Below are 13,310 nucleotides of genomic sequence, written 5' to 3'. Positions count from 1 at the left end.
TAGAAATTTTAAGGAAGAAATATAGTACCTTGTAAGAATAAATTGATATCAGAAAAAGTAACACAAGAAAGGGGGGTTTGAATTGTGTTCCCTTAAAACTTGAGTTTTCAAACGATTATAAGTTTAGAAAATGTTTTAGCAATCGTTAACGACAGCGGATATAAAAGCGGTAAAGAAATGAACAATAAGCACACAACAATATATCATGGTTCACCCACAAACGATGGGGATATGTCCAGTCCTTGGCTCAACCAACATTTTCACTATCAAGTATCAAGGATTTCTCCTACAACAAGTATTCGATATGACTTCTCCCAATGAGTATTCGATAGGAATCCTCCAAGTATTCTACATGACTTCTCCCAACAAGTATTCTAAGAACTCCTCCTAACAAGTATTGTACAGGACTCCTCCCACAACAAGTATTTTACAGGACTCCTATGATATTTTGCAAGATCGTATGGTTTTACAGGGTTTTTCTTCTCACAAGAGGGATTGTAGTCTTTTACAGCGCAATGAACTACAATGTGTTTGGATGACGTTTGACTCTAAGGTTTTACTTTGTGTTCAGGATCTACAGAGAATTGGATAGAGGATTTGACTCTGTGGTTCTTCTCTCAGACGATGAAAGGATTTGACTCTTGAGCTCTTTGAAGAAATAGTTCGGTTGAAAAGTTATAGCTTATTTTCTTTAGTCTGAACTTCTTCAGGTTGTCCTTTTATACTTTAAGTGTTGCTTGAATATGTTGAGAGTTGTTGGAGCGTGTAGAGCAACTTGAAAACTAGTCGTTGGATCAAACGGTCTTCTCGTCAGGTGTATTTAATGCCTTGTACTCCTTCGATGGAGACTTGTTCCTGTTTCCAAGATCAGATCAAACACATCAGTTCCTTTATTCAACATTTTTAACTTCAGAACAGTGACTTCTTCTTGAAGGTTGTTGTTTAAAGTCCCTTCCAATTTCTTTCCCTTTTCACAAGCATCCTTCCAGTTATTGAATAAGAGTTTATAAGTTTCAGCAAGTTCCTCCTCAGATATTTCACCATCACTTGACTTAGTTTCAGAGTTACATTTCACAGTAAGACCCATGACTTGAGGTTCATCTTCCTCTTCTGAATCATCATCTGACCAAGTAGCCACCATTCCTTTTCCTAGATTCTTCAGATAAGTTGCACATTCTGCCTTAATATGACCATACCCCTCACATTCATGACATTGAACTCCTTTGCTTTTATTAGGTTTGTCTTCTTCTTTATTTCTACGAGCATAACCAGAGTTCTTCACTATGTCAGACCACTTGTCTGGCACATTTGGCCTAGGCCTTCTTTCAAACCTCCTCATAACTTTGTTGAATTTTCTTCCAAGCAGTGCTATTGTCTCAGACTGATTATCATCATAATCCTTCTCACTTAGATCATCATCTTCAGTATTTGACACAAATGTTATACTTTTATTTTTCTTATCTGATCTTTCATTAAGAGACATCTCAAAAGTTTGCAAGGAGTCAATGAGGTCATCAACCTTTATGTTGCCAATATCCTGAGCTTCTTCAATGGCAGTAACCTGCATATCAATCTCTTAGGTAAAAGGACCTGAGAATCTTTCTTACAAGCTTTTCTTTAGACATTTGTTCTTCCAAGGCAAACGATGCATTTGCCATGTCTCGCACCCTCATATGAAATTCAGATACAGTTTCATCCTCCTTCATCTTCAGGTTTTCAAATTGAGTGGTGAGAAGTTGAAGCCTTGATACTCTTACTCTTGTAGTTCCTTCATGAGCCACCCTGAGAATTTCCCAAGCATCCTTTGCAACAGTGTAAGTGTTGATCAATCTGAACATGTTCTTGTCCACTCCATTAAAGATAGCATTCAGTGCTTTTGAGTTACCTAGTGCTTCATCATCATCTTCCTTGGTCCATTCTTCCTCAGGATCCAGTTCAGTGGTTGAGGTTCCTTCTTTATCACTCTTCACAGGATGCTTCCAGCCTTTGACAATAGATTTACAGGTCTTGCTATCAATTGATCTCAAAAATGCAATCATGCGTGCTTTCCAGTTATCATAGTTAGTACCATCCAAGATTGATGGTCTATGAACAGATCATGCTTCCTTGCTGTTGTCCATAATACCAGAAATAGTTCCCTAGATCTCACCCAAAAATAGAACATGGTGCATGCTCTGATGCCAATTGAAATTCTGGCAACCGTAGGAAAGATGTTCTACCAGATGTCTAAGACATCTTGTATAACATTACACAGATCACAGCAAACAATCAAGCAAGTATAAGAACATAAACACTAAAATCACACAAGAGATTGTTAACCCAGCTCAGTGCAATATCACCTACGTCTGGAGGGTTTTCACCCGAGAAAGATAATTCACTATTATAGAGAAATTGTACACAAAAGTCTCAACAAAACTGCCTCAGTTCATCTACCTTTTCTACCTATCTCTACCTGTGGCTTATTACTTAGTCTTCCCCCTAAGTATGAGAGCCCATCTCACTTTCTCACTCTCAATCACTGCCACAGTGATGGAACTTCAACAAGAGTAGAAAGATAAATCTCAAGATCACACAACCAACACAACTCTTAGCTTACAACACACGGTATAAGCTGCTAAGAGAACACTCAGTATAAACTCAATAAACCTTAATGCAAAACACACGGTAAGCACCTAGCAACTAGGTATTGGGTCTTCATAAGTAATAGTCTTCCAGGCCTTGTCTTCGATGGGCTTGAAAGTACACAGAGCCCATACACAATAACAGGAAGTTGTTTCAGAACCAAACTAGTAACAAATCTGCATAGAATCTTCAAACCGTGATTTAAGGTGCAGACACAAACTTCCACAGATAACTCCAAATCAAACCCTTTTGAACCGGGTTTGACAACACTAGATATCTCCCTTGATGGCGCACAGAAGCTTCCGTCAATAACCTAAATTGGTCACAAACCTTCACAAAATCTGCCAAGTAACAGAACGTCTCCTAGGGACAAATATCATAGCACAATGTTACAACATCTTGTCCAACAACTTGGCACACACATACATTAGTTAAAATGCAGACAATCATAACAAAGGAACAACATAGGTGATGGAGGCGTTGAGGGGAAGACGGTGATGTTGCTTCAGATCTTTGTTTTTTGGGTGCTTTTTAGAGTGGTTTGATAGGATCCCTTTCTGGTTGAACTTTGGAGGCCCTTTCCCAGTGGTTGGATGGTTCTGTCATCGGGATTTCGATTATAGTTTGTCTTCTTGGTTGAAGCATGCGTTCATGCTGGTAGGGTTCTTGGTAGTTGGGATCTTCTTTAGCAATCTGTGTGTTTTTTTGGAGATTTTTGATCTTTAGGTGTTATCTTTCGTGGTTGAGATTTTCGTTTTATATATGTTTAAATAGTGATTTGTTAAATCTTTGTGCATTATAATATTTTTCAAGATTAACCCCCATATTTCTTTTGAGCCTATATCAATATATATTATTTTGGTTTCAAAAACAATATTTTTAGCTAACATTTGTTAATACATTTTTTTACTTCTTTAAACACTTACAAAGATTTATATCCAAAGTTTGGTACCTATTCTGTGCTAAGCAATTATTAATTATTTCCCCTGTATTTAAATAAAATAATTTTGTATAGTCAGATGGCATATTAAGTTTGTCCTTTTAAATAAAAAAACATATATATCAATTTTACTGTGTGGTTAAACTTTAAAAATTACTTATATATCAAATTAAATCAAATTTTCGTTAAGTTATTTAACTAAAATATATTTAATTATAATCATTTTGGTCTAAATAACATCCTCGACAACAACAAAAAAGGAGTGCAATAGTGTAAGAGTTAAAGTGGTGGAATTTGATAAATATTGATATTTATCTATCTAAAATTGTGTGAATTTTCAACAAAGGGGACAAACTTTGAAAAATGTTTGAGAATCCTTTAAAATTAGTTGTGGTGATCTTTGTATTCTCCGTGAAGTTCAATCTGAACTGATTCGTTGATGTCTTAATTCGAGAGTCAGTGTTATGATACATAATAACCTCTCCTCCATCTGGACATCATATTTTTTTATGAAATCGCGTCGAGCAATAGGATGAATGTACCACTCTTTTTTTAAAAAAAATTAGTGTACCACTCTAATTATTAAGAAAAAGTTAGTATGTCAGTAACTAAACCATTACAATAGAGAAGATAACCTTTTCATCAATAAGTATCATTTTTAGAGAAGAAACCTTTGTGGAGTCATTAAAATATTTCATTCTATTTCATTATGACCCTTACTCTGAACTAGTCGATATGTAAGAAATCAACATGTGGTATAGTAGCTCACTCAAAGGAGTGACTCTTTTATGTACAATTACTAGTGTTTTTTTTGCCGTACGGGGAATATGTCTATTATATTTAATACATTAATTAATCATAAACGTAATTATGCGAGTTCGTTTTCAGTTATTATTTTTTAAATTCTAAGTTATCTACTCCATCCGTTCCTTATTAACTGTCCACTTTGAAGAAAAAAATTTGTTCCTATATATCTGTCAACTTAGAGTTTCAAGACAGCATTAAATGATGTTTTTCCAAGAAATGCCCTTGCAGAACAATAAATGAGGAAAGATAATATACATTTTAAAGGGTGAAATAAGAAATCAAATAAAACTTTTATGAAAAGTAACAAAATTAATTGCACTCCTTAATATGTGTGTTTCTTCTCTTCCTGGACAGTTAAATAGGAACGGGGGGAGTGTGTTTTAAAAATTGTTCTAAATATGTGCTCTCCCCTTTTCTGACCCATTAATTCTCCTTTAATTGTCTTCTTTTCTTCCTCAGTTTCATTCCTCTCTCTTTTCTCTCATATGTCATTTTAATTTTTCAGTTTTTTTATATCTTTTTCCCCTTTCCCCATTAATTGTCCCCCCCCCCCAACCCCCAATTCATCCCTTCTTTCAAATTCCTCTTTCCCCATTTTTTCTATAACAATTTATTATTTTTGGAATGATTATTAAAACATTTCATTTTCTTAAATATTTGGAAACCAATCAAATCAAATATTATAATCTTCCTTGTATCCATCAAATAATAACTGCTTTAATTTCCTAAAATAATTAAACATATTTATAATCTATTTAAATCAAGATTGATGAAATAAATTTTGTTTTTGGTAGATAAGATTTTTTTTGGTTGATAGATTGATGAAATAAACTTAGTAAGGAGCGGTAAATCTTAGATAATTATGACAAATCTTTTAAAATTCGGTTTTAAGATAAAATAACACAACAAAAGAGAAGTTATCTAATGGAATGACACGTGAAATTTTTTTATGAGAATTATCTTGAGGTTGACACGTGAAATTTTTTATGAAAATTAACCTAGTGCTGCCACATCACTAAATCAGCCAGATAAAAATTGTTCTTTTCTAATATATATTGATTGATGATATTGATATTGATTGATATGATATGATGACTCATCGGATTTATACGAAAGAATGTTGACTTGATGAGAGACCAAAATCAAAGAGATATATCTAGAGGGGGTAAGAAAAATATGTTTTTGCATGGAAAAAATATATTTGATATTTTTTATTTTGTTTTGTCAACAAATAAATATTTACTTTTATTTATATCTTTTTACTGATACAATTTGGAAAGTTTAACAACCGAAAAATGTATCTTGACACCTCAATTCAAAGTACAACTAAAGAGATATAGAAAAAATAAGTTTTTTTATAGGCAAATGTTAGTTGTTACTAATAAGTTAGTATAAATTATCCCTCATTGAGATTCGAACTCTGGCTCTTCACCTACAATAAGAGAAAAATAAGTGATACAACTAGTGATCTGATTGAAAAAGAATAAATAAAAAGAGAAAGTAACAAAAAGAAATCAAAAATATTTAACAACCCCTTTTGATATGATATAAGGTTGTCTAGATTACTTAATGAGATATTTAACCACATCTCATTTGATTATTTATAAATAAAATAAAGTTAAAAATATGAAATTTGTATATGATTTATTGTTTAATCTAAGATGAATTGAAATAAGTGGGGTAAGTCTGTTAAACATGTCGTCAAAGGTGTACATAGGTTGTACTCTATCTGTCATCAACGATATCACTTTCATTCATCACCCTCACCACGCACATACAGATTCGTCCCAATCACCATTGAGTAGTTGCCTTCATTCACCATTCAAAATTAGCTCTATCTATCATTCATTCAATCTCTCTATTGTGGATTTTCATTTTTGCATCCAAGGTTTGTTTGATTGATTTTTCTCTATACCCACTTCAGCTGATTGCTTGTTAATCTTAGGAGAGACCACGGTTAATGTTTTTATCATAAATTTTGATGTGGGGTTCTTCGGATTTCTGTAAATTTCGTTTCTTTTTTGTTCTTCATCGTCTTGGTTTACTGCTGGTTCATCTAAATCGATGTTTTTCATGCATGAGTTAATGGCCTTGAATTCAGAACCTTTTTGTTGTTGGATTATTGAATTTTGAATCTGGTATTTGTTCTGGGGGATTTTGATTGGTTTTCTGTGTGTAGCTGGGTTTGGGATCATGGATCCAAGTTTATCAGTGGCTTGGATGCAGAGAAGAGATGTAATTCTTGTGGTTTCTGCAATTATGGACTTTTGATAATTTGGTATTTGATATGGCCAACGTAGCCTTGCCTCACCTTGTGGAACTATCAAAGCTTGATTGATGTTGCTAATTGTTGTTGAGTTGTTGTTGTTGTTGCTGTTGTTGTGTGTATGGTTCTATGTGGAGTTCCTTTTTTGTACTTTTGGATATCTGACAATTCTATGTAGCCAATCCACTGCAACAACATAAAACTTTGAAATATAGTTTTCACTTACCTACAAATTTATATAACCAATTTCATGTGCTTCAAAAGATGAAGGAAGAAAGGAATACACAATTTATTGTTCTTGAATGCTGACACTTTTTGTATGATGTAATAAGTAATTGCAAATTTATGTGCAATTTCATGGTTAAAATTTGGAACTTGCCATGTCCTGTTTCCGAATTGGGTAGTTTATAATATCATAGGTGGTAGTCTGATAGATCTTTTACTTCAATTCTGAAACAATATTTTGTTCACACTGTTGCGGTTCAAATTTTGCAGATATTGTCAGTTGGGATTGGTCACTTGAAGTTGGAAATGGTTAAAAGGTTCGCTTTTCATGTGCAAACTTATAATGACTTTATGAGGGGTGAACTTCATGGAATGTCTGACTAATTTATTCTTTGAACAGTTATGGAGTGTTCTGATTTGCAAAAGATATCATGTTGCAGTGTTTAGAGGGACTTAAGCCTTTACTTGCTTCGCTATTGCGTTGTTGTGACATTGATATATATAACCAGCCAAGAGGCCTTGAAGATCCTGAACTTCTTGCTAGGGAGACAGTGTGTATGTATTAACCTTAGTTTATGCTTGTGATTCATTAATTGCCACTTCTGTTCTTACAAAAGTATAGTATAAATGAATTTTGATTTTCCAACTTGCGTCTGATAATTGAGAATATTACTTATAGAATCCTGTATCTTGTGACATTGCTTAGAGAGCATGCAGTTGTCTTGTTATTGCTTGATGCGATTACCTTTCACACTGCTCTTTGGAAATTAATAAACATACTTGTACTGATGATAGTTAACTATTTTACACATGCCTGCAGTCAGTGTAAGTGAAATAGAAGCACTATATGAACTCTTCAAAAAGATCAGCAGTGCTGTAATTGATGATGGGCTGATAAACAAGGTTTGTCCTTTTTGTTATTGAACAACTTGTGTTTAAGACATATTGTATAGAAAAATGCTAGCAACACTCACTTTAGCACTCCTCGTTTGTATAGCATTAATTGAGTTTTTTAAGCTCTGATGAAAGAAAACATGTATATTATATCATTTGCAGGAAGAGTTTCAATTGGCATTGTTCAAGACGAATAAAAAAGAAAGCTTGTTTGCTGATCGGGTACTGCATTCTTTTCTTTTTATCCTCTTTATCTTATTTTCGTTTCAACTATCATTACTTTGAAGCATGAAAATCTCTTTCTTTGATCATATGAATCCACACATACAAAGAAAAAATTGCTGTCCCTGTTTAATGCTAAATGACTGAAGTAGGAATGTCCTCCTTGTTTATTTTTATTTATTGATTGTTGGCGATCTTGGAAAGAAACTTTGTTAGCATTTTGTCATCTATATCAATCTCCCTGTCTAGTCATTTCAAAATGCTCAGTCTGTTTTCCCACCTATTTTCTCTCTTCATGTTGGTCCAGGAAAAGTTGGAGATTGTGCTATTACGTTAGTTTAAGTTGTGATTTATACATCTTGAAGATTTCTTTCTTATTACTATGAGGCTTTCTTTTCTATTGTGGTCTTGGATTAAGATCGAGATACGAGAGTGCGATTGAGGCAGGTGCTCTTGTGGGCATTTCAGGAAGAGTTGAAATTTAATATGGGTGCACGTATATGCTGTGCACTAGAGTGTCATGTTTGTTTGTGTATACTAGCTTGAATGGTTCACTAAACATGAAATTATGAAAATCATGTTTAACTTTTTACACCGGAAGGAATATAATTTCAAAAGCCTTGTAGTCTGTGTGTGTCACGCACGCGCGTGCATGTTTGTGATGTGTAAACTAGAAAGTAAGATGACAATGTATAATATGATTATGAGCCATTTTATTTACATGCAAAAGTAATGTATTTGCACAATGCAAATTATGGTACATTGGTACTAAACCTCTGGCTTAATATACAGAGCATATTTATGCATTTTCTTTCTCAAATCTTCCCTAACTTTTCAAGCAAATGTACTTTCTACTTTCTAGACCAGTTTAAAATCGTTTCTACATTATATTTTGCTCCGTTTTCTATAACATGTTCAAAGATTGATTTATATTACTCCTAGTTGTTATCTCATATGAGCTTCTCTCTAATTCTATTAGGTATTTGATTTGTTCGACACAAAGCACAATGGGATACTAGGTTTTGAAGAGTTTGCTCGCGCTCTCTCTGTTTTCCACCCAAATGCCCCTATCGACGATAAGATCGAGTGTATGTTGTGTTTTTTTCCCCTTATGTTTACCATTTAAGATCAATTTTCTATACTCGAGCTTTTAAATTTTGAGACAGATGCACAATCGGAACAATTCTTTAATTTACTTATATTGCCAAATTTATCTTGTTGCAGTTTCTTTTCAACTGTATGATCTGAAGCAGCAGGGTTTTATTGAAAGGCAGGAGGTACTTACTACTTAGACTCACAGAACCGTTCTAGTTTTTTTCTTTTTACTCCTCATTTGAGACAAACCTGTTTTTTTCTTGTTTTTATATAGGTGAAGCAAATGGTAGTTGCTACCCTGGCAGAATCTGGTATGAATCTATCAGATGATGTTATAGAAAGTATAATTGACAAGGTGCCACCCCATTCTTCTATCACATGCATTCCCAATTATTTACAAGAGTCTTTATTGTCACATATTCTCTTTTTGAAAATTAACTTGGATAGTTTCAACTTTCAACATTACATTTTGGGTTTCTGCAGACTTTTGAGGAAGCAGATACAAAGCATGATGGCAAGATTGACAAGGAGGAATGGCGGAACCTTGTTTTGCGCCACCCGTCACTTCTGAAGAACATGACCCTTCAATATCTCAAGTAATTTTTAATTTAATTTTTTCTAATCAATTTATGTGGGTACTCTATTCAAAATGGAGAGAACCAAATAACCTTCTCCTTTATAACAGTCTTTGTTAACAGAAACTAGAAAGCAAAGTAGCAGTCCTTCAAAATGAAAAGATTTTTCTTACTCATGCCTTCAGTCTATGTTGATTAATTTACACTAATGCCAAATTCAATTTGAAGGGCTGTTACTTTCTTTCTAGTTTTGAAAATAGTGACTCAAAAATGAAAACTGAACTTTCAATTCAGAAAGGAATTAGCTTGAACCTCTTGATGCATACACACTTGCTGTTAGCATGTTTGGAAATTTTCTATAAATGATTCTGAAGTCATAATCAATTCTGGGAAAAAGTTTGTGAGTAGATTCTGGCTGCCAGAATTGTTTCTGAGGAGAAATAAGCTGATCTAACATGCTATGTGTTTAGGTTTCCCCTCACTTGGTGTGTATTATAGAAGCATTATATGAACTAGTTCCATTTTTACTTTCACTGGCCCTCTGATATTTACTTTCATGTGTTTGAACAGGGACATCACCACAACATTCCCAAGCTTTGTATTCCATTCACAAGTAGACGATACTTGAAGGCAGGCCTATTATTCAGTTGATAATTTTATTACCTTTGGTTTCTTTGCCTTTGGGTTGCAGAGCCACCTCTTGTGTAGCATAGCAGATAGCTTGATTTCCTTATATTGGTTATATTTTTTATTAAGATAATTGGTTTTGCGGATTCATCTGCTGTGGTTTATTTTTCTCAAGAGTCAAGACAGACACCTTTGATTTTTTTTTGTTTAAACTTCCAGACAAATTTGTGGTTCCCATTTCTTTCATGTGAGAGTCTCATATAGCATTGTAGAGTGGAAATAGTATATTTCTTTTCTTTCAAAGTTTATTTTACAATTTTTTATTGGGGTTATCTAAATGACCCATGAGAAAGTTTGGGTTAAATAATCCATCATTCAATCACATTGAAGATAAGTGAGTTGAAAATAAATTAATAAATAAAATATAGAAATTTCACATCACTTATCTTCGATGTGATTGGATGATGAGTTATTTAACTCAAACTTTCTCATGGGTCATTTAAGACAACCTCTTTTTTATTGGACTTTACACCACTTTTTTGTGGTGTAAAGTTGCACCACCCCCTTTTTGACCTGCTATTGCAGGTTTTCCCGGTTTTTAAAAAAAAACATATTTATTAATCACAAAAATTAATTTAGGGTTAATTTCTAATCCCTAAATTAAACCCTTCACCCTAAAAACAACAAACCTAACCAAGAAAGCTTGAATCTTTAAAACGTTTTGCAGATTTTTCCGGCGAGGTTGGCCGGAGAAGATGACGGAGCACAGCAGCCCGTGGCGGCGCTATCGCCGCGGAAGAAAAGGAGTAGATGGTCTTGTTCCTCACTTCGTGTAGAGCACGATGGTGGTGGTTACGTGGCCAATGGAGGCCAGAGATATGGCCAGTTGCAAGTCGGAGGCTCGCCGACGGAGAACGGCGGAACGAAAAATTTCTTGAGGGGTTTTGTTGCGGACGGTGAGGGGAGTGCAGTGGTGGTGTTGGTTTCTCCAAATGGTGAGTGGTTTGCCGGAGATCAGGGATTGAAGATGGCGACGACTAGGGTTTCGTGGTGGCTCCGTTGTTGCTTCGTGAATGAGACGTGGAGGTAGTGGTGCTCGCGGCTGGAACAGGGGAAAAGGAAGGAGAAGAGTTTGTGGTGGTGGTGGCTTCCTCGTGGCGGCTGGAGGAAGAAGCCATGGTGGTTTGCCTCTTCTTCTCCTTTCAATTTCCTCTCACAATTCATTCCTTAACTTGTTGCTTCCCAACTTGTAACATAGCCCAGATCTGAAACGCAACAACATAGCAAACAAGCAATATTCAACACCGGGTTCTGTGTTGCTTTGAAATTCATACGCAAGCAAATGCAATCAGAGAACAAGGAATCGATGAATTAGCAATAAAATTAATCAATCAAGCTTAAATTATCACTTCATCTTCTTCTTTTTCATCATCATCAACAGCTTCAAAATCGCTCCAGTTCCAAAAGAACAGTTCATCATCATCAATATCAACAGATCTGAAACGATTTGGTAGTTATTCTCCACCTTCCTCAGCCGCTCATCCAAGCCACTTCTCCATCCCTCTCCTTTCTTCTACTTCGGTACCCATTTGCATCTTCATTCCTCCCTGGAAAGGTGATGACTGTGATTGGGTTTGCGGTGAGCATGAATACACATGAATGCTACAAGGAGACTGTTGGGTTTGCTCAGGTTGAGGGTGGGTTTGTGGGTTTGGCCATTTGCTGGTTTGTGGAAAGAAGATGAGGAGATAGATGAATCTGGAAGGAAAATGAAGGGGAAGGGTGGTTATCAGAAATATGAAGAACATGTTGAATCTGGGTGAATGGGGTTTCAATTCATCTAATTGAGGATTGATGTGTTTGACGATTTAAGTTAAAATCTAATTCAATTAACCTAATAATTAATTAAAGATTAAGAAAATATGTTTTTTTTTTTTTTTTTTAAAACCTGCTATTGTGAGTCAAAAGGGGGTGGTGCAACTTTGCACCACAAAAAAGTGATCCATAATAATTTTTTCCCTTCAACAAAAGAGAGAAATACCATGAATGTTCCTGGTTCGAACATGATTATTTCCCGTGGAGGATACTTATAAGCACAAAACAATGAAAGAGAAACCCAAATCACAAAAATGTGAAACTTGACGTAAAATTATGTATTACATGTGGTTTACAATGAAAAGTCCTATAAAAATTGGCTGATTAACAAGGCTGATTTCCTTATTAACCATCGAAATGACTTCTTTATTACCTCAAAGAGTCGGTCTAGTGGAGTATAATAAGGTTTCCTATTTAACGAATTGTAGGTTTGAAGCTCTGTTAGTCATTTAAAGTTTAACTAGATCATAGAATTTTCCAGTTTCTAATACTCACTTCTACATGAGTGGAAAACAAGAAAATCCAATTTTAATGTTCAAAATATTTAAGTGTCGTAAGGGATGTACAGCATAAATATTATTGAATCTCCGACCCAGTTTGTAGGTAATGCTACTTTATTTACTTTATAGAAGCCTTTTTTCTTAGACTAGAAGATGTCATCCGGTGGAGCTTCTATTAACAGCATGTTTGGAAAACTTAAAACGCACATTTCCTTCTTTTCAATTCCACTAAGCCACGTTCAAAAAAAATTCTACTAAGCCAATTGAATAAAAAAGATAACTGAGGGAAAATTCTTTACTTTTTTCGACTTTTAATTAAACACACCAAGTCCAGTTGCTTCATCACTTCAGGTGATTAAGCTTCTCTCTCTGAGTGTAAAACATACTCTACATATTGAAAATTCATATCTGTTAAGTTGTCTTTTTGTAACAGTCATTTCATTAAAATTTTACGTATCTTTTACTTTGAAAAAAGTTTTCCAAAATTGAAGCCATAACCCATTCTAGACACAAATCAAAACAGAACTAAACTAATCATACCATCACAATTTGTTAGGATTAACAACAACAATACAATTTGTATCCTTTTCTAACAGCAAAAATTGAACATCTTTTGCCTTTTTTCCCCGTGACCAATATAGTATTAAAATGTGGAGAGGGCT

General features: G+C 34.5%; 1 protein-coding gene across 1 annotated transcript; it reads left to right on the top strand.

Annotated features, from left to right (window-relative positions):
* Positions 1-6,077: 6,077 nt before the first annotated feature.
* LOC130723113 (calcineurin B-like protein 3) lies at positions 6,078-10,576 on the top strand. The gene is made up of 10 exons (XM_057574066.1): positions 6,078-6,257; positions 7,131-7,177; positions 7,261-7,415; positions 7,681-7,763; positions 7,917-7,976; positions 8,956-9,064; positions 9,201-9,253; positions 9,346-9,426; positions 9,555-9,667; positions 10,217-10,576. The coding sequence occupies exons 3-10, from the start codon at positions 7,292-7,294 to the stop codon at positions 10,272-10,274; spliced, it is 681 nt and encodes a 226-aa protein (XP_057430049.1). The 5' UTR covers positions 6,078-6,257; positions 7,131-7,177; positions 7,261-7,291; the 3' UTR covers positions 10,275-10,576.
* Positions 10,577-13,310: the final 2,734 nt, after the last annotated feature.

The sequence above is a fragment of the Lotus japonicus genome, chromosome 6 (assembly GCF_012489685.1).
Source record: "Lotus japonicus ecotype B-129 chromosome 6, LjGifu_v1.2".
Classification (NCBI taxonomy): Eukaryota; Viridiplantae; Streptophyta; class Magnoliopsida; order Fabales; family Fabaceae; genus Lotus; species Lotus japonicus.
Note: the sequence above shows the minus strand (reverse complement) of the source record. Positions and strands in the feature narration are given on the sequence as shown.

What these genes read in the sequence shown, in the direction of transcription:
- LOC130723113 (XM_057574066.1), top strand. Translation starts at nt 7,292, where the DNA reads ATGTTGCAGTGTTTAGAGGGACTTAAGCCTTTACTTGCTTCGCTATTG. An exon ending in TAGAAAGTATAATTGACAAG is followed by an intron (nt 9,427 to 9,554) that starts GTGCCACCCCAT and finishes GGGTTTCTGCAG; the next exon opens with ACTTTTGAGGAAGCAGATAC. An exon ending in ATGACCCTTCAATATCTCAA is followed by an intron (nt 9,668 to 10,216) that starts GTAATTTTTAAT and finishes GTGTTTGAACAG; the next exon opens with GGACATCACCACAACATTCC.